Genomic DNA, 27678 nt, shown 5'->3' on the forward strand with positions numbered 1-27678 from the left:
TCCCTCACTCGCCCCGCCGCCTCCTTCTGCGAGATGGTGCACTCGCAGAAGTCGAGCATAGCCTTCCATGACTCATCGCTGCCAAGCATCGACGCCACGACGCCAGGCAGCGACAAGTCAGGTCCTATCTTTGCGACAAGGACACGGCGCTGCACCTCCCAAGCGGGGCAGACAGCGAGCGTATGCTCCGCCGTGTCCAGGTCGTGTCCACAATGGTGACACCTCGTCGTCGGCTCAGCCCCTATCCGGCGCAGGGACTTCCCGAAGCATCCGTGCCCGGTCAGCACCTGCACCAGACGAAAGGTGAGACGTCCTTCGCCACGATTCATCCAGTCATCAAAGACCGGGTAAACCGCCTCGACGGTCCGTAGCCCCCACGTGGGGTTGGCCAATCGCCTCGACCACGACTCGAGCACGGACCGCCGAGAATGGGCCTTCCGCGCCCGCAGCTCACTTTCGGGGAGACGCGCCACGCCCCGAGCACGAAGCTCGCTGCGGACATAATGCTTAGGGCATTCTCTACCAGTCAACCTAAGGTAGTGCAGAGTAAATAATGGTAGGTGCAATAAAATTTATATTAAATTACAAATACAAACACAAAATATATACATATATATTAACACACACAATCATATATACATATACATAAATACAAAAAATACATACATATGTACATATAATAGTTTTTAACTTATCGATCGCGTGAAAGTTAACTCAAAGTTGTATGGAGTTGGAATAGCGCCCCTAGCGGCAAACCAAGGGAAACTGTAAATCGTGATAAATCTTGAGAGATACACACACGCACACATACACCAGGCATCTTATCATTCAGGCGTATCCCATTATATCATAATAGCATTTATAAGACTCAATAGAACCACGCCTCGGTTGCAAGCACATTCTAAACGATACGACACGATAAGCAGTTTACACATGCAAATCTGTTATGAATTCATTTCATAATGCGATTATGGTATGTGTTAATGTCAAGACGTGGTCAGCGTGGCGTAACTCCGGGAGTGTCGCGACCGAGTGAGTCATGAATTATCTGTCAGTGTAACGGACACTTTGAACCGGTTCGTAAAATGTTACAATTCTTATACAAGACTGATCTACTTACGTTGAAATGGCGGCTCAAGTGCAATACTTAGTGAATTTTTTTTTAAACCTTCACAGTTTAGTATCTTCAGTTAATTTTAAAATGTCAGAATTACCCCGTCAGTCTCAACTGAGGAGTTCTTTCTTGTTTTTGACGTGACAACGTCTTATAATTCGATGGAGCCAGCTGCACGCACGAAAAAACATGACGCATGCGGCGTTGCCTCGCTCTGAGGCGTTCCATTTAAGGCTTGAAGTGCAAGCGAGAGCGCGCAACGAGCTACAAAGAGGCACAATCGGCCTCTGCGTTCGGCAGCGTTCGACATCTGTCTCTCTCCTACTTGAGTGAACGGTGCATCCGCGTGGACAGCTGCTATACAATAATACATTTACATGTTTTACAGACAACCGTTTTTTTTTTACTATGTCTGCACATTCATATCCTGTATCAGGTAACAATAAATAATGTATATTTAAAACTGTTTTTACTATTTAATCTTAGGTTTAATAATGTATATTAATATTCGCGCGTTTTTCATTGCATTTTCGTTGTAAAGGACAAAATGTTAGTAGTCGACATTTAAATATTATGTTCCGTGTAAATTAGACTGTAGCTAGCAACGGTAGAGTACGGATCTGCTCACGCGATATAAAGTATAATCCGTGAAGATGAAGTATAGTCAGAATTGGCAGGGTGTTAGTTTCAGCCTTAGAGCTCATAGTACGCCCTACAGACGGCAGTTCCAAAGTTAATTTATCGTAGAAGTTCAAGAACATTTATTACGTACGTAATATTTAGTATTTACTTCGACTGTCGCGAGTCCGATGTAAATGGAAAAATTTGATTCGAGCCCTACACCGCAGCAGAGGGTAATGGGAAAGAATGATGATGATGATGTCGCGAGTCATGTTCAAAACTATTATCACGACTCAATGTCGCAATTTATTATACAATTTAACTGTGCTGTTACAGTTGCTGTTTGCAGTAACAAAACCCGATCCACTAAGGGTGCTTTTAGGTACGTCAAGCACCGGTCACCGTTCTCGTCGAATCCGTCGCAAGCCCACTGAGTTTCTCGCCGGATCTTCTCGGTGGGTTGCGTTTCTGAGCTCACCTACTAGCTCGGCGAATCTAGAATAACCCCTCGAGGCCACTAGAATAAGTAGAAAAAAATAAAAAATGAAGCAACGAAAATAATTATTGTGAAACATCGGAAATTATACATAAAATAATTCGTTCGTTCGTGGTAATCACGTTTGTACTAATTGGTTACGGTAACCGCTTATCATCAGGTGACCGTCCTCGCCTGCCGCTATGTCTATATATTTTATTAATGATCTAACAATGCAGAGATATTTCGGTTACGTCGGATGACAAGACCGTGATTTCAAATCAAACTGCGTTTTGAAAGAACCAAGTGTTTTGAGTATCAAATATCTATAAAAATATTTCGAATGAATCTGAAATACGATATTCTTTTTTAATGATCTTATTACAATAAGTTCAATCTGATATTTCTTTTTTTTTTATTGCTAGATGGGTGGACGAGCTCACAGCCCACCTGGTGTTAAGTGATTACTGGAGCCCATAGACATCTACGACGTAAATGCGCCACCCACCTTGAGATATAAGTTCTAAGGTCTCAAGTATAGTTACAACGGCTGCCCCACCCATCAAACCGAAACGCATTACTGCTTCACGGCAGAAATAGGCAGGGCGGTGGTACCTACCCGCGCGGACTCCCAAGAGGTCCTACCACCAGTGATTACGCAAATTATAATTTTGCGGGTTTGATTTTTATTACACGATGTTATTCCTTCACCGTCGAACTCAATCGTGAACATTTGTTGAGTTCGTATTTCATTAGAAAAATTGGTACCCGCCTGCAGGATTCGTACACCGGTGCATCGCTCAACACGAATGCACCGGACGTCTTATCCTTTAGGCCACGACGACTTCGTGGCTGCGACGACTTCGTATTTCAAATGAATCTGAAATACGATATTATTTTTTAACGATCTTATATTACAATAAGTTCAATCTGATATTTCACCTGTAATATTATTATTGGACGTCCACCGAAGTTTGATTGATCCGTAACATGTTAATTTGCATGTTGTGAAATAAATATATAACGCTTTAGTTATTTATAACGTGGGCCGGTAAGCTACATGTATGTCGCGACAGGTTTCACTTGAGCTCGTGTTGTACTGGTCTAATCGTTTGCACTGTCACTCGATAAATTTATGTTGTATTCCGGATTTTAAATTGCGATTTTCTCAATCAGAAACCGTGTGAGTAATTTACTAAAGATTAACGTAAAGATTCGATTGTCTTAAAAATATGTAAGCACACTGAAAGAAGTCGTCATTTTATTTTCGATTTTAATCAGCTTCCAAAAACGAGGAGGTTAGAAATTCGACTAATCATTTTTTTATGTGTGTTACCTCAGAACTTTTTAAATATTATTATATATTTATTAGGAAGCTTGTGCTTCTCATGGACCATACTTTTGAATTTTATCAAAATTTGAACGGTAGGTACTGTTTGAGTTATACTTAATAATGCATATTTAATTGATTTCGACTTTAACGATGATGGTAATCTCATTTTATTTTGCCAAAGTCGGTTATTATTTTTGTAAATTTTTTTATACTAAACATTACTGCGATGCACAGAATAACTGTTAGTGTTAGTGATATGTTATTTGTTACCAACTAGCAGTGATATTTCTAGCGTAGGTTTCTTTTTCAATAAAAATATGATCGAATGAAAAAAAATGTATATCATTATTGTTTTCTCCGGTTTTCGGGAGTCGTAGACACGATTAAAACTGCTTTTACGATTTAATATCGTCATTTCTTTTTAAGTTTGTGTAATGACAATTAAAAAAAAAACACGTATTTACGTACGATTAAACTGTAAAAGAACTTCTAATTACATCATATACCTTTTTTTTAATTCCCGCGTCAGATTTTTTTTTTTTATTGCTTAGGTGGATGGACGAGCTCACAGCCCACCTGATGTTAAGTGGTTACTGGAGCCCATAGACATCTACAACGTAAATGCGCCACCCACCTCGAGATATACGTTCTAAGGTCTCAGTATAGTTACAACGGCTGCCCCACCCTTCAGACCGAAACGCATTACTGCTTCACGGCGGAAATAGGCGGGGCGGTGGTACCTACCCGTGCGGACTCACAAGAGGTCCTACCACTAGTGAAAATTTCTGAATTTGCGAATTCGCACACATAACGAACGAATTGTATCTTATAGGTTAATACTTTAATAGAATACCTTAGAAAAAGTTTAAGTACGCTCTACGCAAAATTTACATACCCAACTAGAGTTTCCCATTACTATTGTCTCGACAACAACATTGAAAAAGACTTCTCGTTAAACTAACCAGTGAGCGAGATTTATGCGTGGTATTGTCATGTCAATTACGTCACACACTTAATTACAGTAATAAATCGAGGAAGTATTAAGAAACACAACATTTGTTGTTGGTCTGATTAATGATGGCCATAAAACAAAAACATCGACTTTGCTAGTTCCGTTGCGAGTTTTATTCGCTAGACTTTTCCCATAAACTCGACCTTAGCTGTTTAATTATAATATATCCTTGGAATTTTAAGGCCTATTGTTTTTTTTTTTCCTACCGCTTTAAAATGATAGTCCCACCGGCCGCCTTGAGACATCGCTAAGATTTATTCATCCTTAAATAAGGAGCATAATGTCGCCAGTAATTAAAAAATAAAATAGCATTTGGAAAGTTACAAAAGAATTGAGATATAAACCTCAAAATTCAAAGCGTCTGGCGTCACTCACGCTGTCAAGTAACCTATGAGCTCCCATAAACACTTAATAGCGGATGGGCTATGCACGTGCTCATCTAACTAAGCAAAAATAGATAAAAGCAAACACGAGTTTGCCTCTTACATTGGTCCTAGCAAAATCAGATTTAGAATATGTATAATCGATGTGTATCGTAAAAAAACGAAATCCATAAATCAAAGTATGTATATATATAATTTAAATAAATTACTATGTAACTATTCATAATTATACTGTAAATATTAAAACCTTGCTCCAGGACCTTCAATTTTATTTTAAGATCACACTGATATTAAGCTTTTAGTAACTTAACTTCTTTTAAAAACATACTCGTAGCTTACGCACAGCACCGTCCTTCTCGCACTTTCAACTTAAGTTACTTGAGGGAACAGGACAGATGATGCAAGATCTATTTATTAATTACACTATAACATTAGGTGTAGTTGTCATACAATGAAATATTATCTGCGTGTAATTACTGGTTACAAATGTAGGCTTAATTTAAAGTGCAATTATCAATGTTATCTATACTCTATACTAATATTATAAAGAGGAAAGATTTGTTTGTTTGTTTGTATTGAATAGGCTCCGAAACTACTGAACCGATTTGAAATTTCTAATTCTTTCACTGTTTGGAAGCTACACTCTTCCCGACTGACATAGGCTATATTTTTTTTTTAATGTGTTAAAAAATTACCTAAAATATTCTTTACGTCGCGTGCCCTGCGAAAAACTATTGATGATAAAATAGAATAAAATAATGTACTACGACTTTATAGAACACATTATTATTTACAAAAAGTGTCGCGACAGCATTATATTTAATTATTATAGTTATGCCGCAATAAGTGTTCTTTTATTTAAAAAAATAAAAGAAGAAAGAAAAGAAAAGAACGTCGAATATCGTTGAAATTTTTGTTAAAGACCCGAGCGGAGCCGGAGCGGGTCGATAGTTGTTTAATAAAATCAACATAATTACTGCGATAAAATTTACTGTTGACATTCAATAATATAGAACGCGAATATTGCAATTATTTTGAATTGTATTATTTTCCCTACCTATTCGCTGTTAGCCTAGGGGCTACTCTGGCTACGCGCGAACGGGACTTGAATTGTTTTCGTCGATGAGCGCTTTGATAATACTGTTGTTGCGCTATCTATTGTCAGGTAGCGGAAACACACATCGAAGCTACTCGACTTGTGAGGAATGCTCTCGACGATTCTAGGGATGTCGTATCGACTATAAAAGCGTTGCAGAGATGACACGCAGTCAATCAGTAATCGGAACTACCTACTCGAAGCGAAACAGCAAACGGATCACCTGAAGCGAAGCGGAAGAAGCGAATTGCGAATTTTAAGGTGTTTTTGTGAAGTGTTTTCAGTGTTCTAAGTGCTAATACAGTTTTAATTTGTATTTAGGTATAATTTTTTTATTTATCCCGTACCCCAGCGCGTAACGATACTTTACACGATACTTACAAGTCGACGTACTTCAAACTAATCGAAAACAAAGCTAATATTAAGAAAAAATTGTAATAATATCTATATTTAAGTACAGTTAAAATATATTTAGATTACAATTTATAAACTTTTATCTTGTGTGATACTAAAAACAAAAACATTTCAAGTAATTAAACATTAACTAAAAACGATAACCTTAAATAAATTTGCAATGATATTCTGATATCTTAGCATGCAATAAAGCATGTCTGAATTACCACACGTGACAATTATCACGACAATTTATAACACAGATAATGTAATATCGATATGCCAATATGCTAAATTGAAATGTGGCATGTATATATTCGTGTGTTACGAATTATAATCTTGCTAAAGGGCACTAGATCTATTAGGGCGCGGTCGCAGCACTACTTTAATAAATATATCGCGATAATCCTTTCGATTTATAGATATTTACATATGAAATTATCTAGGACTGTGCATGAAAATCAGCTTTTCAATTTAATACTAAATTAGATTTAGAATAACTTTGTCAGTTGCGATTGGACGTTTGTTCAATTTAATGAAACTATAACGCTACTGGTCGGGATTTGAGTTGTTTTCGTCGATGAGCGTTTTGATAATACTGTTACGCCGGTAAGAGTAACGCCATCTATCACCAATAATTACAACGCCATCTATTGTCAGATAGCGAAAACACACAATACTCGACCTGTGTGGAATATTCTCGACGATTCTAGGGATTTCGTCTCGACTATAAAAGCGTTGCAGAGATGGCACGCAGTCACTTAGGGATCGGAACTACTCGAAGCGAAACAGCGAACGGATCACCTGAAGCGAAGCGGAAGAAGCGAATTGAAAATTTTAAAATGTTTGTGAAGTGTTCTAAGTGTTGAATACAGTTTTTAAGTTGTACTCCGGTAGAATTTTTATTTATTCCGAACCCTAGCGCGTAACAATATAAACAAATGTATGTACACACATACCAAACTAATAAGAGCGTATTAATAAAAACGTAATTGACACAGCGAATGGGACTTATAACAATTGAACTATACCATTCAACTTTCACTTTATAATCCGGCCTGAAAAGAACATAAATCGTTCTTAATTAATTAAACAATAAACTCTGTGAGTAGCGCGTAAGATACGCGAACCGGTTTTCCATGTAAAGAGATCAATGAAGTAACGCCGGCAGGTTGCATACGGCCAGTGCACATGTGTGTCAGAAAATCGATAAATGTGGCGTGCTTACGCAATAGCGACACTGATTACTGATAATTTTCTTCCAGAAATGACCAAACAAACGTACGTCTGGAATTAAGTACGCTCTTTTTTTTGTGTGAAGCAAAGGAACTCGGTCACTGGACCATCATTCAATTTGTTGGAGTCTTGTAGTGGCCTAAAGAAGTTGCTTCCGGTAAGCAACATCGAATAACAGCTGTCAAGAAGCGTTGACAGCGTTCCATCATTGACAAAACAAAAAACCAAAATGGCAGACGGCGGAAGGGTTGTGAGATAAACAGCCACCCCCGGCCCCCCCATTTTTTTAGTTTTAAGTAAATTGAATCGTCCATGACGTATTCGTAATGTCGTAATTAATATAAAAACACGTGAGATACATCGTCGATTCGCGAACGGCGAAGAAAATACGAAATATATAATATTCAATGTCAGCGGGGCTTCGGTCGTGACCAGTTCATGACTCCTTTCACTGCTGCTTGCGTTTTTTTTTTTTAAATACGATCTATATATTATGTTTATAATCATTAGCATATGTTATGTGGGCGGCCACTTGTTAATAACCGGTCCCTGGTTATTGTTACGTAACTCGTGATTTGGAGCGAGCCACAATAACTCACGACCTCAGGATTGAAGTTGCGCTATTTCGAACCGACTTCAAAAAAGAGGAGGTCAGCTTTTTTTCAAGGTGGCTTTGCAAGGTGGTGGCTCATTCATTGGAATGAGCTCCCCTCCACGGTGTTTCCCGAGCGCTATGACATTTCCTTCTTCAAACGAGGCTTGTGGAGAGTACTTAACGGTAGGCAACGGCTTGGTTCTGCCCCTGGCATTGCTGAAGTCCATGGGCGACGGTAACCACTTACCATCAGGTGAGCCGTATGCTCGTCTGCCTACACGGGCAATAAAAAAATAAAAAAGGTGGACCTATTTGAAAAAAGCCGCTTCGCATGTGGTCTCACATAAATTTCATCAAGCTGACCAGGAGAAGTCTTTGAATTATCCTTCATAATGCACATTTAATTGACTTGACTTTCGATTGCATTGTGGGTACTGTCTTTTTTTTTCGTTGAATACGATTTTCTTTGTTGTTAATTATTTATTATTATTTATTCTGTTTTAATTGAGTTGTCTATGGTCTAGCTGATGTTCGGTGATTAACCATCACAACGTGAAAACCGCCACCCACCCTACAATATTAGACCGAAGTCTCACTTCTATTGGAATAATCACGATCGACTGACTTCCCCGACTTACTTCGTAAAAGAAGCCAACCTTTTAGCCTTGTCTTTGCACCAAACCATGCTGACTTCAAATACGTCCTACTACCAGTACCTGAAACTAACTAAACTAACCAAACGTAAGTGAATTTCAAAAACAAAACAAAAAACACACGAACCAATAACAAACTGAATCAAAAATGAAACAATACTTCTGATTAAACAATGAATAAATTATTAATTACTTTAAAAAATAATAATAATAAACAATTCAGAGCATTTTTCTTTCGAGCCTACATAAGTAAACAATCGTTCTATAATCGAATCCGCATAATCTCTATCATGCCATTAAATTAAGGCAAACATTTTATTTTGAATTTGACAAATACAGACAGGGTTTCCGAAGATTGCATTTGACTGCCATTGTTGCATTTTGCATACGTCATATCTCTGTTCATACTTTTAAATTAAGTCACCAACATTAGTATTACGCGTTTTATTCCTATTTAAGACAGTCCACAGATTGACATGCGGCTTAATCTCGACAGCAAATTGTAAAGATATTCTAATTCACACTCATTTTTATAGATTCCGCTACGTACCAGATCGCATACATAACGTATTGAATATATTTTCTTGTCATTCGAGCTTATCGCTTTATTTAGCTGAAAACCACGTTCAAACTTGTTCATAATTTCTGGAGATTAACGTAACGCGCATTTTCAACAAATAAAACCTACCAAATCCAATATTTTCATTCCTTATAATAATATATACATCAATCAAACCAATCAAAAAGTTTGACAGTTAACTGCGACAAAAAGCAAGCCTTAAAAAATACCATACTCAAAATAAGAGCTGTCAAATTTGACAATAGCCAACGAAACGGCGGCCTCGACATGACCTGTCAAATCCAAGGTCAAGAACATGGTCTGACTGACTGATTCACAACAGCAATTGACATTCACGTATGAATAAGCGACAATATGTAATCGCATTTTGTACCAATGCCAATGACATGAGATAGTAATTAAGCTAAGAGTCTTTAAATCAAAAGTGACGTGATAGGCTTATTTAGTCTTTGTTAGTTACAATTAATTGCTTAATATCACAATTTATAAGCCGGCTTGGATTTTTGTAATGTTTGTGAGAGCTATAATATAGCCTAGTCTCACTCGGCCCGGTTTGCCGGCAGTATTTCATTAAAATTTGTCTTTAACCCTATCGCTACAAAGCTACTCTTGCTTTTTCTACCTATTTGCTGGAAGTCTGAGCTTATTCCAGCTACGCGTTGACGGAAAACTGCACAGGATCACACGCTAGACCAATCTGAAGATTTTCAGTTTTATGTTCAGTAAAATTTTGGAAGCGCATGTAAAATTTTGTAATTTTTTAATGACCCGTGCATTGTGCCCGAAAATCAAATTTATAAAAATATTTTAACCGATAATTCGGTAGCGCTTATTGTTATTGGTTTTTCTTTATTTTTTATAACTAGTCTTCTTTTTAATAATAAAATTTCGTTAGAATCACACAAAACCTTCAAAATATGTACCAATAGTTATTACAGCTTATTACAACACCCACACTTTATGTGACTGCTTTACAAATAGAGCACAACACAAGTCGCCGGTGTAACCATTACACAGGATGTACTTAAAAGGAAATCTCTAAATATAGATAAAAAAATAAGCTTTAACAACAAGCCGAACTAAGAACTCAAACTATATTTTGGTCAATACAAAGTTTGCAAAATTACTGTATGAACATAGATCTCTGATAGCTGTTCTAGCTCTGATAGCTCAATGTTATTAACATTGGGTTTATACCTAGTTCAAACATCCCACAGAACTCTTCCTTATGCATACCTATGTTATTTGTTATTATTGGAGATGGACAATGAAAACGCATGTCGCCTAGTATTACGTGTATACAGGTTATGGTAAATGTAGACGATACAACATTCCGATAGAGGCACCCGTCACGTGCGGACGTGCTCATCGTCCACTCGATCGCTCGGTCTTTGTTCGCCCGGCTTTTGTTAGCCCGGCCATTGTTCGCGCGGCCTGTGTTCGTGATACATCTGCCGACCAAGTGTGTTTCCTGGAAGCTTTTATTTGTTTTGTTTTAGTTATTTTTGTGTTCGTGGAACATTTGCCGACAAAGTGTTTTCCTGCAAGTATTTATTTGTTTTGTTTCTTTTTGTAATTTCTGTTTTGTTGTGCTTTTTCTTTGTCCTGTAGTAATCGCGCCGCATTGCCACCTGTGTTCAATAGAACCGCTCAGGTCCGAGAAGTTGGGGCCTCGCCGCAAGGCGAGTGTTTCAAGACCCGGGGCCGCCCCACCTGGGTACTCAGCGATCATGGACGCTGTATTCGCGGAATTCCTCCGACTTCGCCACCCACAGCTCGCCTCAGAGTTTCTGGCCTTCAAGGCCAATCACACTGCGAGCCCTCTCGAGGACTCCGCCGCGCTCGCTGCTCCTGCGTCGCCTGTACCTGCGTGCAGAGCTTCTGCATTGAGCACCGCAGCCTCTGTCGTGCCTGCCGCTCCCGTGTCGCCTATACTGGCGAGAAAAGCTGCTGCGTCGTCCGCCGTGACCATCGTTTCAGCTGAGCGATCATCCGCGGCCTCCGTCGCGCCCTCTAAAACACCTACACTTGCTCGTAGGTCGCCTGCACCCGCCTCCTCGTGCTCCGACTCTGACTCGGACATGGAGGTCGACCTCGCCCCCGCCTCATCGACGGATGGATTCACCCTGGTACAGAAGGGTAAGAAGCGTGCCGCGGAGTCTCGAGCTCCCGCGGCCGCTAAAATTAGCAAAGCCGTGAATGCGTCGCGCCCCCGCCCTCAGACTCCCGTTGCGCCCCCAGCCCGTGCCACTCCGTCCCCGCGTCCGGTGGCACAAAATAAAACCCAGACCCCTCCCCCGGTTATCCTTCAGGAGAAGGCAGCTTGGGATCGAGTTTGCCTGGCCCTTAAGGCCAAAAATATTAATTTCACGAATGCCCGTAACCTCGCGAACGGCATTCAAATTAAGGTTCAAACACCCGACGACCATAGGGCCCTCTCTTCTTACCTCCGTAAGGAACGTATAAGTTTCCATACTTATACGCTCCAGAAGGAGCGCGAACTCCGCGTTGTAATACGCGGAATCCCTAAAGAGTTAGATGTAGAGCTCGTCAAGGCCGATCTGTTAGAACAGGGCTTTCCAGTGAATTCTGTGCACCGTATGCACACCGGTCGCGGTAGGGAGCCATATAATATGGTTCTAGTCACCCTCCAGCCTACCCCCGAGGGTAAGAAAATCTTCAACACACAGACCGTCTGTAGGCTCTCCGGTATCGCCATCGAAGCCCCCCATAAAAAAGGCACTCCTAGCCAGTGCCATAACTGTCAATTGTACGGGCACTCTTCCCGTAACTGTCACGCGCGCCCCCGATGTGTTAAGTGTTTGGGCGATCACGCCACGGCCCTCTGCGCTCGCGACCAAAAAACCGCGACGGAACCGCCTAGCTGCGTCCTGTGTCGAACACAGGGTCACCCCGCGAATTACCGTGGTTGCCCCCGAGCCCCTAAAATAAATCGCCGCGTCGCCCGCCAAAACCGCCTCCGAGCTTCCGGCCCAGACATCAAAGCCTCGGCACCCTCTGCGTCGCAGGCTAAGCCAGCGTTCGTTCCGGCGGCGGTGCCCAGTGTCTCGGCCTGGGCAAAACCGCTGCCGTACACGAACACGGCTACAACTCCCTCCTCCGCGATTCGTCCCGCCCCCGCGACTCGTCCCTCTCCCGCGACTTGCCCTCCGACCGCGTCCGAAAATCTCGCTTTAGCGATCGACTTCTTTCAGTCGATCAACTTTGAGCGCGTTAACGCTTTGGGCGACGCCATTCGCGCTGCCTCCACTGCACAACACTTTATCGCCGTTGTGCAGGAATACGCCGACGTATACGCGTCATTAAATACGTACGTCCTCCCCTCACTCCGCCGATAATCAATGGCGTATATAAGTAGAATAAAGCCCCTATCCGTAACGATAGGATTTTTTAACGCTTACGGTCTCGCAAATCAACGTGATCAGGTTTCTGACTTTTTGCGTGACCATCAAATTGATATCTTTTTAGTGCAGGAGACCCTACTTAAGCCCGCGCGCCGTGACCCTAAAATCGCGAACTATAACATGGTCAGGAACGACAGGCTCTCTGCCCGTGGTGGTGGTACCGTCATTTACTATAGAAGAGCCCTGCATTGCGTCCCGCTCGATCCTCCCGCGCTCGCTAATATCGAAGCATCAGTGTGCCGAATCTCACTGACGGGACACGCGCCGATCGTTATCGCGTCCGTTTATCTTCCACCGGATAAGATCGTTCTAAGCAGTGATATCGAGGCGCTGCTCGGTATGGGGAGCTCTGTCATTCTGGCGGGCGACCTAAATTGTAAACACATCAGGTGGAACTCACACACCACAACCCCGAATGGCAGGCGGCTTGACGCGTTAGTCGATGATCTCGCCTTCGATATCGTCGCTCCGCTAACACCGACTCACTACCCGCTAAATATCGCGCATCGCCCGGATATACTCGACATAGCGTTACTAAAAAACGTAACTCTGCGCTTACACTCGATCGAAGTAGTTTCAGAGTTAGATTCAGACCACCGTCCCGTCGTTATGAAGCTCGGTCGCGCTCCCGATTCCGTTCCCGTCACGAGGACTGTGGTGGATTGGCACACGCTGGGCATCAGCCTGGCTGAATCTGATCCACCATCGCTCCCGTTTAACCCGGACTCTATCCCGTCTCCTCAGGATACCGCTGAAGCCATAGACATCTTAACGTCACACATCACCTCGACATTAGATAGGTCATCGAAACAAGTTGTAGCGGAGGACTTCCTTCACCGCTTCAAATTGTCCGACGATATTAGGGAACTCCTTAGAGCTAAGAACGCCTCGATACGCGCCTACGACAGGTATCCTACCGCGGAAAATCGTATTCGAATGCGTGCCCTACAACGCGACGTAAAGTCTCGCATCGCCGAAGTCCGAGATGCCAGATGGTCTGATTTCTTAGAAGGACTCGCGCCCTCCCAAAGGTCTTACTACCGCTTAGCTCGTACTCTCAAATCGGATACGGTAGTAACTATGCCCCCCCTCGTAGGCCCCTCAGGCCGACTCGCGGCGTTCGATGATGACGAAAAAGCAGAGCTGCTGGCCGATACATTGCAAACCCAGTGCACGCCCAGCACTCAATCTGTGGACCCTGTTCATGTAGAATTAGTAGACAGTGAGGTAGAACGCAGAGCCTCCTTGCCACCATCGGATGCGTTACCACCCGTCACCCCGATAGAAGTTAAAGACTTGATCAAAGACCTACGTCCTCGCAAGGCTCCCGGTTCCGACGGTATATCTAACCGCGTTATTAAACTTCTACCCGTCCAACTCATCGTGATGTTGGCATCTATTTTCAATGCCGCTATGGCGAACTGTATCTTTCCCGCGGTGTGGAAAGAAGCGGACGTTATCGGCATACATAAACCCGGTAAACCAAAAAATCATCCGACGAGCTACCGCCCGATTAGCCTCCTCATGTCTCTAGGCAAACTGTATGAGCGTCTGCTCTACAAACGCCTCAGAGACTTCGTCTCATCCAAGGGCATTCTCATCGATGAACAATTCGGATTCCGTACAAATCACTCATGCGTTCAACAGGTGCACCGCCTCACGGAGCATGAGCATTCTTGTGGGGCTTAATCGACCAAAACCGTTATACACGGGAGCTCTCTTCTTCGACGTCGCAAAAGCGTTCGACAAAGTCTGGCACAATGGTTTGATTTTCAAACTATTCAACATGGGCGTGCCGGATAGTCTCGTGCTCATCATACGGGACTTCTTGTCGAACCGCTCTTTTCGATATCGAGTCGAGGGAACCCGCTCCTCCCCACGACCTCTCACAGCTGGAGTCCCGCAAGGCTCTGTCCTCTCACCCCTCCTATTTAGCTTATTCGTCAACGATATTCCCCGGTCGCCGCCGACCCATTTAGCTTTATTCGCCGACGATACGACTGTTTACTATTCTAGTAGAAATAAGTCCCTAATCGCGAAGAAGCTTCAGAGCGCAGCCCTAGCCCTAGGACAGTGGTTCCGAAAATGGCGCATAGACATCAACCCAGCAAAAAGTACTGCGGTGCTATTTCAGAGGGGAAGCTCCACACGGATTTCCTCCCGGATTAGGAGGAGGAATCTCACACCCCCGATTACTCTCTTTAGACAACCCATACCCTGGGCCAGGAAGGTCAAGTACCTGGGCGTTACCCTGGATGCATCGATGACATTCCGCCCGCATATAAAATTAGTCCGTGACCGTGCCGCGTTTATTCTCGGTAGACTCTACCCCATGATCTGTAAGCGGAGTAAAATGTCCCTTCGGAACAAGGTGACACTTTACAAAACTTGCATAAGGCCCGTCATGACTTACGCGAGTGTGGTGTTCGCTCACGCGGCCCGCACACACATAGACACCCTCCAATCCCTACAATCCCGCTTTTGCAGGTTAGCTGTCGGGGCTCCGTGGTTCGTGAGGAACGTTGACCTACACGACGACCTGGGCCTCGAATCAATTCGGAAATACATGAAGTCAGCGTCGGAACGATACTTCGATAAGGCTATGCGTCATGATAATCGCCTTATCGTTGCCGCCGCTGACTACTCCCCGAATCCTGATCATGCAGGAGCCAGTCACCGTCGACGCCCTAGACACGTCCTTACGGATCCATCAGATCCAATAACCTTTGCATTAGATGCCTTCAGCTCTAATACTAGGGGCAGGCTTAGGGACCCCGGTAACCGTACTCGTCGAACTCGACAAAGAGGTCGACGTGCAACCTAACCCATGCATCAGCCCGCTGAGTTTCTCGCCGGATCTTCTCAGCGGGTCGCGATTCCGATCCGGTAGTAGATTCATTCGCGAAACAATTGCTCTTGAGTTGTTAGGTCTCCTTCGGAGGCGCTCGGGCAGTTGTTAGAAAATCCCACCCCTCTTGGCTGAGCCTTTGCTCGCCCACCTGTCCTGGTGAAACTGGAAAGGCCTTCGGGCCATCAGTAAAGTTTCAATCATAAAAAAAAAAAAAAAAAAAAAAAAAAAGATACAACATAATATTATATATTAACAGAAAGAAAGAAAGAAATAAGGACAGACAGAAAGAAGGGGAGAAGATATAAAGAAAGTAGCAACTACAAACTGGGTTGTAATTGCACAAGGTAGAGAAGATTGGCTATCCTTGGAGGAGGCCTTTACCCGAGGAGGGGTTCTTGCAAGTTGGAAATAATACCTAATATTATTCAACAAACATATTTATTAGTTAATTAATAGCATAGATCACATTGCGTAAATTTTTGTCACTTGTATAAAATAAAAGGCTTTTTATTATTATTAACAGGCCACGCCCTTTAATACGCATGAATAGTTCACGGCAGAAACGCGCAGGTAAGACCCTAATACCAAAGTACAGACCAGACCCTGACATTCACGTCTTTGGGATGAAAGTAAATAGATGGAATGAAATGAAAAACAGTACACAGACCCATATGAACGGTATCAGATTACTTGACTTTTTTTTTTCGCATTAATATATATTTTTTGACATCTTGTTAATAAACGAAAGTGGCGTACCTATTCTATTATTATTTGGAAAATATAGCACGAGATCGTTATCGGAAATCGAAAGTACGGCCGGATGAAATATACTAGATAAATTACGTTCACTACGATAACACAATGAAAGGCGATTTATAACTTCATTTGAAAGAATGTGGTAAAAAAAGAACGACAAAAATTATCTTTGTTTATAAAAGTTTGGAGTAATAGAAAAATTCAGAACAATATCGTCCAACAGAACCCCGAAAATATTATGTGAATTAAAAACTTGATCGGTTTGTAAAAAAAAAGCTGTAATGTACATTAAACATTAGGTCAATTAAACTTGTTGCAACTATTAAAATATCAAAACAAATACATGTTTGTACATACTTTATGTTTTTAGATTCTTTTTTCGCTGTTGAATTTTTTTAAACTTTTACACCTACCTATCTAAGGTTAAATAAAGTTTATTTCCCAACAAGGAAATTTGATTTGGCTTTTTGCAACCTACCTCCATTTTTACGTCAACCCTCCTTGAGAATCGTGCCCCTGTTTTATGGTAGCTAGTAATAGTTGAAGGGCTAAGTAATTAAGATCAGACTATCAGATACAGACACGACTAATTCTATAAAGAAAGTATAAATACCAAACCTAACTAGGTGTATAAGTTTTGTAAGAATAAGAATGAAAGACGTCCGAGCAACCCGATTTTCCGTTCAATACTCTCTTATAAGATCTCATAGTTGTCTAAGATCATAATAATAAAACATAAACGTGCGTATAATGAAGAAGCGAAGAAATTTAGCCTCCTTTGTTTTTGTAAAATTAAATTCATAGGACAACTTGAAATTGCCAGAGTCTGGAATTAAAATTTCCATAAATTTCCATAAATTTAGTTGTGGCAGGGTATTTTGGAATCGTGCACGAGCCGATACGAACTCCCTAAAGATTTTAAGGGTATGTTTGAAATTGCCTATGAAATTTAATTCCTATTGGCCGACTGCTAATGTACGTAAGTTTTTAAGCCCCAAACTCATTAGCTTTTTAATTTGAATATAGTTGCGTAAACTACTTACAAGTCATTTCCGACGTGTGTCGAACTACACGTAATTGTAACCTCATTACTAATTGGAACGTTAAATTGTGGCGCTTAAATTGCTTCATCTTCTTACAGGCTTACATGTAAATTTTAATTACAATATTTCTCAAATAAAAAACACTCGATCAAGTCATAGACGTCATCGAGGTAAACACTTTTTGAACAACGTTGTAATTTGAAACCCTATGAAACGAAGAAGCGTCGTGCGGGTCGTCGCGTTGCGGGGGCGTAAAGCGCGCTTCGGGGAAACCCCTCTGCCCAGACTGGATTTCCTTGCCTATTGAGGCAGGGGTGATGAGATGCAGGTTTGAGAGTAGCAGGCTTGGTTTTGTGGAACTGACTCTTCTTACTTCTTCGTTTCCCCTCTGTCTTTTTCTTTCTATTTTTTGTTTACGAAGAAGCGACACTACAAAGATACAGCCATATACCTATATGTATAGGAGTCATTCACTTTAAAAGTTTTGATTCTCCGCGTACATTAGACTGGGGGAAATAGGGACTAGAGGTAGAATAGAGACAAATCTGGGATGTCACAATACTTTTGTTGAGTTCTTAGAGATTTAACTTTGTTGAACTAAAAATAATTTTTGTTTAGTGTTTAAGGATATTAAATAGTTTAATTTAGTCATCAAAGTTTTGTAACTCATTAAAAATATTAAAAAATGTATTACCTAACAACTAAATAGTGTCAGCCCTAACGAAAAACTCTATTAACCCCTTAAGCGACCCGATTCACCCCAACCCCTGGGCGAATAGGGACAAGTGAGTTTTTGTTTCTTTTTATGATTGTTCTTTAATACACTATATCTCAATGCATTATAAATTAAATTTTAAACTACCGGAACCATTACGATCTCCGTTTTATTAATATAACTACAAAAAAAACGATAAAAATCAATGTCGAACATTAAAAGTGTCCAGATTCCCTCCATTTTACGGTATGTCAAATGTACAATTTTTTTTATTCGTCAAATTTCGATGATCTTGCTATGCGTGTTCTAAGAAAAACACATATTTAATACACATTTAAAAGGAACGTGCACCATTTTTATGGCATAATTATTAAGTTAAACTCACGATTTCCCATAAAATTAACTAAATAGCACTTAATTTGTTGGCATTTAGCATTTTTAACATTTAACTCTACGCGACGAGAGCGAGGCCGAAACGTGAGAACGATTTGTCATGACGTCACAAGTTCGCAAGCAAATCCGAAATCGTTTTTTTTTTAATTATTATTTTAAAGCTTCATCAAATTCTTAGCTTTAGATAGTAGAACAGGGCAGTCTGCAGAAGAGGGCTATTCGTGCTATTTATAATATGTACCCGAGGGAATCCTTGAGGGACAAGTTTAAGGAAATCAAAATTCTAACTTTAGCGTCCCAATACATTTTTGAAAATTTATTGTACGTGCGTAAAAACATTGTAGAATTCCCCAGAGTCTGCGATTTGCATAATGTGAACACTAGGAACAAACATAGGCTTGCGTTGCCGGCGGCTCGAATTAAGAAAATAAGCAACTCTTTCAGGGGGCTGGGTGTACAGCTTTTAAACAAGATCCCACAAAACGTTCAACTACTACCTGTTCATAGATTTAAGAAAACTGTCAAGGAACGTTTGTGCAACAAGGCATATTATAAAGTTAAGGATTTTTTACTAGATGGCACTACGTGGGAATGAGGCGTTCGCTCCTGGCCTTTTCATTTTTCATTATTATTATTATTTATTTGAATTGAATTTTTTTGACTTGTTTTTTTGTATACTGTAAATATGTTTTCTTGTTTAAAAAAAAAGAAAATAGTTGAGAAAATACAAAAAAAAAAGCCCGCTGAGTTTGTTTCGCCGGTTCTTCTCAGGACTGTGGCTTTTTTTGGAACCGGTGGTAGAGTTAACATTTTCTTTTACATTTTGACATTTAACAAGTGTGTTTTTGATGACATCCAAGTTGAAATAAATGATTTTGAATTTGAATTTGAATTTGAATTTAGAACAAATTTTAGTTTTATAAATCTATAGTAATATATAAATCTAGTGTTTTTTTTATTGCTTAGATGGGTGGACGAGCTCACAGCCCACCTGGTGTTAAGTGGTTACTGGAGCCCATAGACATCCACAACGTAAATGTGACACCCACCTTTGAGATATAAGTTCTAAGGTCTCAAGTATAGTTACAACGGCTGCCCCACCCTTCAAACCGAAACGCATTACTGCGTCACGGCAGAAATAGGCAGGGCGGTGGTACCTACCCGCGCGGACTCCCAAGAGGTCCTACCACCAGTGATTACGCAAATTATAATTTTGCGGGTTTGATTTTTATTACACGATGTTATTCCTTCACCGTCGAACTCAATCGTGAACATTTGTTGAGTTCGTATTTCATTAGAAAAATTGGTACCCGCCTGCAGGATTCGTACACCGGTGCATCGCTCAACACGAATGCACCGGACGTCTTATCCTTTAGGCCACGACGACTTCGTGGCTGCGACGACTTCGTATTTCAAATGAATCTGAAATACGATATTATTTTTTAACGATCAACGCGACGTAAAGTCTCGCATCACCGAAGTCCGAGATGCCAGATGGTCTGATTTCTTAGAAGGACTCGCGCCCTCTCAAAGGTCTTACTACCGCTTAGCTCGTACTCTCAAATCGGATACGGTAGTAACTATGCCCCCCCTCGTAGGCCCCTCAGGCCGACTCGCGGCGTTCGATGATGACGAAAAAGCAGAGCTGCTGGCCGATACATTGCAAACCCAGTGCACGCCCAGCACTCAATCCGTGGACCCTGTTCATGTAGAATTAGTAGACAGTGAGGTAGAACGCAGAGCCTCCTTGCCACCCTCGGATGCGTTACCACCCGTCACCCCGATGGAAGTTAAAGACTTGATCAAAGACCTACGTCCTCGCAAGGCTCCCGGTTCCGACGGTATATCCAACCGCGTTATTAAACTTCTACCCGTCCAACTCATCGTGATGTTGGCATCTATTTTCAATGCCGCTATGGCGAACTGTATCTTTCCCGCGGTGTGGAAAGAAGCGGACGTTATCGGCATACATAAACCCGGTAAACCAAAAAATCATCCGACGAGCTACCGCCCGATTAGCCTCCTCATGTCTCTAGGCAAACTGTATGAGCGTCTGCTCTACAAACGCCTCAGAGACTTCGTCTCATCCAAGGGCATTCTTATCGATGAACAATTCGGATTCCGTACAAATCACTCATGCGTTCAACAGGTGCACCGCCTCACGGAGCACATTCTTGTGGGGCTTAATCGACCAAAACCGTTATACACGGGAGCTCTCTTCTTCGACGTCGCAAAAGCGTTCGACAAAGTCTGGCACAATGGTTTGATTTTCAAACTATTCAACATGGGCGTGCCGGATAGTCTCGTGCTCATCATACGGGACTTCTTGTCGAACCGCTCTTTTCGATATCGAGTCGAGGGAACCCGCTCCTCCCCACGACCTCTCACAGCTGGAGTCCCGCAAGGCTCTGTCCTCTCACCCCTCCTATTTAGCTTATTCGTCAACGATATTCCCCGGTCGCCGCCGACCCATTTAGCTTTATTCGCCGACGACACGACTGTTTACTATTCTAGTAGAAATAAGTCCCTAATCGCGAAGAAGCTTCAGAGCGCAGCCCTAGCCCTAGGACAGTGGTTCCGAAAATGGCGCATAGACATCAACCCAGCGAAAAGTACTGCGGTGCTATTTCAGAGGGGAAGCTCCACACGGATTTCCTCCCGGATTAGGAGGAGGAATCTCACACCCCCGATTACTCTCTTTAGACAACCCATACCCTGGGCCAGGAAGGTCAAGTACCTGGGCGTTACCCTGGATGCATCGATGACATTCCGCCCGCATATAAAATCAGTCCGTGACCGTGCCGCGTTTATTCTCGGTAGACTCTACCCCATGATCTGTAAGCGGAGTAAAATGTCCCTTCGGAACAAGGTGACACTTTACAAAACTTGCATAAGGCCCGTCATGACTTACGCGAGTGTGGTGTTCGCTCACGCGGCCCGCACACACATAGACACCCTCCAATCCCTACAATCCCGCTTTTGCAGGTTAGCTGTCGGGGCTCCGTGGTTCGTGAGGAACGTTGACCTACACGACGACCTGGGCCTCGAATCAATTCGGAAATACATGAAGTCAGCGTCGGAACGATACTTCGATAAGGCTATGCGTCATGATAATCGCCTTATCGTTGCCGCCGCTGACTACTCCCCGAATCCTGATCATGCAGGAGCCAGTCACCGTCGACGCCCTAGACACGTCCTTACGGATCCATCAGATCCAATAACCTTTGCATTAGATGCCTTCAGCTCTAATACTAGGGGCAGGCTTAGGGACCCCGGTAACCGTACTCGTCGAACTCGACAAAGAGGTCGACGTGCAACCTAACCCATGCATCAGCCCGCTGAGTTTCTCGCCGGATCTTCTCAGCGGGTCGCGATTCCGATCCGGTAGTAAATTCATTCGCGTAACAATTGCTCTTGAGTTGTTAGGTCTCCTTCGGAGGCGCTCGGGCAGTTGTTAGCAAATCCCACCCCTCTTGGCTGAGCCTTTGCTCGCCCACCTGTCCTGGTGAAACTGGAAAGGCCTTCGGGCCACCAGTAAACTTTCAATCATAAAAAAAAAAAAAAAAAAAAAGAAATAGGCAGGGTGGTGGTACCCACCCGCGCGGACTCACAAGAGGTCCTATCATCAGTATCTAAGGTTTTTACGGATGTTCCGTTATAACTACTGGACCTTGCATCCGATTGACTTGAAACTGGGTATCCATGTAGAAAATACATGTACTTAATGGATAGGCTAATATTTATATGAGTGTCGGACTCTTTACAGTTGCGGGGGCGTTAATGATGAGAATGTTTGGGGGGGAGTGAGAAATAATAATGTTAATTTTAAATGCCCAACGAAACGGACGGGTGGGTATCTACAACTACAGAGTTATGAATCCAAAATAAACAGTGTACTCACTCGTATTGAGTCATTCCCGTTTACAAATCATATTGTTGGTACAAATTTTAGTACCTTACTAAGCGTATTGTGAATTCGCGCTAATAAGAACAAACATCAGGCATTATTCATTTAACTACTACTTTCGATAGTTATGAAGTGGCTGGTTCTATTAGGCCTTCAGCAACTTGCAGCTTGCAGTTTTGTGTATAATACTCTAAACAGATTTGACGTGAAGCAGTGCACGGAAGATGAACAGTAGCGAGAATTCAATTACTTCAGAATTCAATCAGGTCATTAATACAAAATACACTGCATGAAAATAATCACAATACGCACTTGTATATAAAAAACTAACTGACTTTAATGACTGGCCGGTACAAACGTCAGGTGATATGATGTAGGGGGTAATACGATTTGCATTTTGTCGTGTGTGAGTACTCCAACTTTAAGGGCTTGTTTTGTATAAATATTTTATACCTTTATACCTTTTTATAGACTTTTTTATAGACTTTATACCTTCGAGGAAGAAGTTCGTGTTAAATATTTCCTTAAAACATAAAAAATCCCACATGCGGCAGCTGGATAGTGCAATCACTGATATTCTCTGGTAGGCGGTGAGCTCACGAGCTCAGCCTGAGAGAATCTGCTAACACTAGCCCTAGCAAGAGTAGTGCTTCGCAGAGTCTACCACCGGATCGGAATCGCGACCCACTGAGAAGATCCGGCGCGAAACTCAGTAAAAGCTCGATACATGTACACCGACAGTACCTGAATCACATCGAATTTAAAACTAGAAATGTAAAATATTGAAAAATGAGTTTCTGGGGGAACTGGGAGAGATCTCAAGATCTGCTCCTACTCAGGCTTAGAAATAGAATCATTTAAAACACAAACAAAACAAAATTACCGTGGGAACATAATAATATTATGCTTAGTGTTATCATATCGAGCGTTTAAAAGTACTAAGGAAAATTGCTACAAAGGAGTTTTCCTGTTTTACATCCTAAATGCAGAATTGAATTGCTTTGTACCAATTGCACATATATAATAAATATGTGTCTCTTTTTATATATATATATTTTATAGTATACAGAACTACTGCAGCAAAAGGTATAATTTAGAAGGTTTGTTAAAAAAAAACAAAGGGTTACCCTAGCATTAGCCTAATAGATCAATTTTCTCCAACCAGAAAGTCAAAATCAGACGAATATACTAGTTATTGTATTTGTTTATTATATGAGAAACCGCTATAGTTTGTAAAATATTTAGAGGCTCATTGTATTTAATATATCATATGTTGTCGAGGAAAGCCTTAAAGATATGTCTGCAATGTATTCATCTTCCACGTTTAATGAAGTTAACTCGAAACTAATAGAAGCCAAAAATCGTGGTCTAGTTTTAAACGTGTAAACAGTAATTAGCATATGAAAAACGCAAGCCACAATGAACTCAATTAGCGAGGGTTTTACCCAACTTTCGTTCGGAGCGAACGCATATGGGCTGCACGGGCTATAGGCAGACTTATTTAAGACCACTAAATGGCAATCTTCGCACCGGTCCTGGAAATACGCAGCGTTTCTTTGTGTGCGAACTGTCACATCCTTTTCATCCAAAGGCGATCCTTTTCGCATTAAAAGTGTACAATTTCTAAAAATATTCGAAATTTTTGTTAATATGTGGAATCATAGTATTTTTCTAATAAATATTAACAAATAGTCAAAAGAGCGTAGCTTAGTTTAAATTTTTGTTTGTTTTGTTTACCTATGTTTTCACTACTATTAACAAAATTAATACATAATTTTATCTTACTTTAAAAGACAGATAAGGTAACTGGTAAAAAATAAAAAATAAACGTTGCAAAGACGATTACTATTAAAAATATCACATGTTAAAACTCTCTCCTTTAAAATTAGTAAGTTTTGAGATTATACAGTTTTAATGCGAGAAGACGATATCTGTCATGGGTGCAACCTCTTTGGCAGGACATACGACCTACAATGACCAGACATAAACTAAGAGATTCTTGAGAGGTACGAATGGAAAACAGAGGAAAATGGAACGAAGATGACCGTTCACTGGAGTGGTCATTTTTCAATTCCCTTCTAAACGTATTGTTACGCCGGTAAGAGTAACGCCATCTATCGCCGAATAGCCGAACGAATATCGAAGGAGTAGTAGTAGCACTTTCTAGAATATCGAAGGAGTACTAGTAGCTGAAACTCACGACTGCCTGAATTGAAATTGCTTTCGAAAATAGCAAGACTGTAAAAATTTAACAGACAAAAAAACTAGCATGTATAGGAGTCCAGTGCGAACGCAATCTATAATTCATTGATATGTAACGTGCGTCCGGAAACATACACATTGTTAAATGTTCTTTAGTAAAACTAATTAACTTTACGTAACTAGAACTAGTTTGAAGTCGTCGTGGCCTAAAGGATAAGACGTCCGGTGCATTCGTGTTGAAGCGATGCACCGGTGTTCGAATCCCGCAGGCGGGTACCAATTTTTCTAATGAAATACGTACTCAACAAATGTTCACGATTGACTTCCACGGTGAAGGAATAACACCGTGCAGTAAAAATCAAACCCGCAAAATTATAATTTGCGTAATTACTGGTGGTAGGACCTCTTGTGAGTCCGCACGGGTAGGTACCACCGCCCCGCCTATTTCTGCCGTGAAGCAGCAATGCGTTTCGGTTTGAAGGGTGGGGCAGCCGTTGTGACTATACTGAGACCTTAGAACTATATCTCAAGGTGTGTGGCGCATTTACGTTGTAGATGTCTATGGGCTCCAGTAACCACTTAACACCAGGTGGGCTGTGAGCTCGTCCACACACATAAGCAATAAAAAAAAAAAAAAATAGTTTGTTGCATATTAAGATAGGTACTAAATAATTCAATCCTATGACGAGGATTAATATATTAGCTATTGATATTTATAGACCACGGCGACTCCTGTTTTCCGTTCTCGAGAATTAATACTTCCGGTTTAGCTGGTCGACTTAATGTATTGTTTTTTGATTTAAGATCATTGGTAAACAGTCGTGTAAAGTCACGATTTCAGTGTACTAAATTCAAATTTCTAGAGTGATAGCTTAAATTAAATTAAATAATAATTAAATAGCTTATTTTAATTGCACCGTGTGTTCTATTCCATGAAAGCCCTGTTATATGGAAATACATTTAATTAAAAAATCGAAGTTCCTGATTACATTTACCTTTTTGTAAAACGATTTTTTCGTGTTTTGTTTTTTATTATTATTTTCTTATTATAATCGTCATCATCTCAGCCTGTCCACTGCTGAATATATATAGGCTTCTCCAATTGATGTCCAGTGCGGCCGGGTCGTTATACATGGCCCGGCCGCACTGGACATCAATTGCGGGCGGGCATGTATGCGCGGATTTTTTCATTATTTCGCTCGAGAATTGGTACAATTAACTACAATTACGATCACTGTACTACACCTTAAAACTGGACGTCCAAATTCTCTACACGGATGCGTGACAATCTTGACCTTTACCTATATATTTTTACTGTAATTGTATTATTTCCGATATTTCCAATAGTCCACAGTTTTCGTGGTCATGGTCGACTAATTCTAGTCGCGAAAATCGAAAAAAGCTTCTTACTGTATTAATATCTTTATTCTCTAAACAAGTAAGTTTTTAAGTAAATTTTCTTATGTATAATTTTTAATTAACTTAAGTAATTTTTAAAGACTTCTGTGTCCCTCTCGTGTTTATGTAAGGTTAATCAATCGAAGTTGCTACCTTAAACAGATTAATATATTCTTAACTATTAATCGATTAGCTTACGGATCTCAATATTTTGTTTCACACCCGTAAAGTTACATGAAAATGTTTTGATTTCTTTTGATTTAATATTGATTCTGTACTAATGGGTTAATTGTGCAACAAACTTTTAAAGAAAGCTGGTAAATCTAAAAATCTAGTGAAAGCTTATCTCTAGGTTAACTTTTATTTTTTAATAGTACCACTAGAAAAAAAGAAAATTCTAACTAATGAGACAATAATATGTTCGTCTACATTTTATGTAAATGTATTGTGTTTATACTAATTAAAGAGGGATTCGCTAACATTGCTTCGAATCGAATGACTTAGATTTTTTTACTTCACTTTTATTATTGCTTTCAGTAATTAATTACTGAAAAAAATGTAATGGATTTAACCCCAAACCTAGAAATTTCATTAAATTTTCCAAGTTTTTCAAATTCTATAATAGATCAATGACATTCAAAATTATCCGATTGATCGGGAAATTACAGATGCATCTAACGTAAGATAAAATCAGAACTAACCTTATCGTCATCAGCAACTCGGACGACGATCTTCAAACGCGGATTCGATTTCCTGTATTCCTTCAGCAGGGTGTCGAGTTTATCTCCCCTCGCGTCCCCTGCGTACACCAGATGCGTGCACTCCGCGAATCCTTGAGGGCGCGCGCTCTCCGTATAACAAACCAGTCTGGCAGCCCCAGCACCAGCGCCGTCCGACCTCGACAACGCCGCGACAACCAGAAACAACCAAACCCACATCGTGTCAAAACCAGCCGGGCATTATCTTCGAGGAATAAATCAGAGTCGCCTTAGTCACAGGCGTCGTTCGTTAAGTTCGGGGGAGTGTATGGAGGCGCGTTGGTCGTGTCAGCGGCGCAGTACGAGTGGCGGTGGCGGTGGCTCGACGGCAGTCATAGCAGCCCCCGCCCTGGTCGGTGGTGGTACTCAAGGGCACGCTCACCGCTCCACGGCGCCGGCAGAAGCCTTGCTATAGTCGATCATATTATGTTACGCCTCATAATAAAGTTATAGCGAATAATAAATCATTACCTTCTATAATTGGTTAACGTATTTATCGAGACAAAATAACGTTCAGTTTTTTATATTAAACTTCATTGCTGGATTGCGTAATTTGAAATACATAGGTTCTATCGCATATTTATTCTCATATGTAAATATAAAAAATGTTGATCATTATTTGGGAATTCCGTAAATCATAATAGTACGACGGACTACGCATTTAGGGGGGCGCGACATACCGTTTGTCATGTGCCATATTTTTGTAACATCGCAGAGATTAACTTTAGAGAGAGAGAGA

General features: G+C 41.2%; 1 protein-coding gene across 1 annotated transcript in view; it reads right to left on the reverse strand.

Annotated features, from left to right (window-relative positions):
• LOC101746073 (uncharacterized) overlaps positions 1–27290 on the reverse strand; it is a 50794-nt gene extending 23504 nt beyond the window's left edge. The window contains exon 1 of the mRNA XM_012695787.4: positions 26883–27290. Coding sequence (XP_012551241.2) covers positions 26883–27119 — 237 coding nt within the window. The 5' untranslated portion in view covers positions 27120–27290. The remainder of the gene's footprint in view (positions 1–26882) is intronic.
• Between the last annotated feature and the right edge of the window lie 388 nt (positions 27291–27678).

Source organism: Bombyx mori, chromosome 17 (assembly GCF_030269925.1).
Source record: "Bombyx mori chromosome 17, ASM3026992v2".
Lineage (NCBI taxonomy): Eukaryota > Metazoa > Arthropoda > Insecta > Lepidoptera > Bombycidae > Bombyx > Bombyx mori.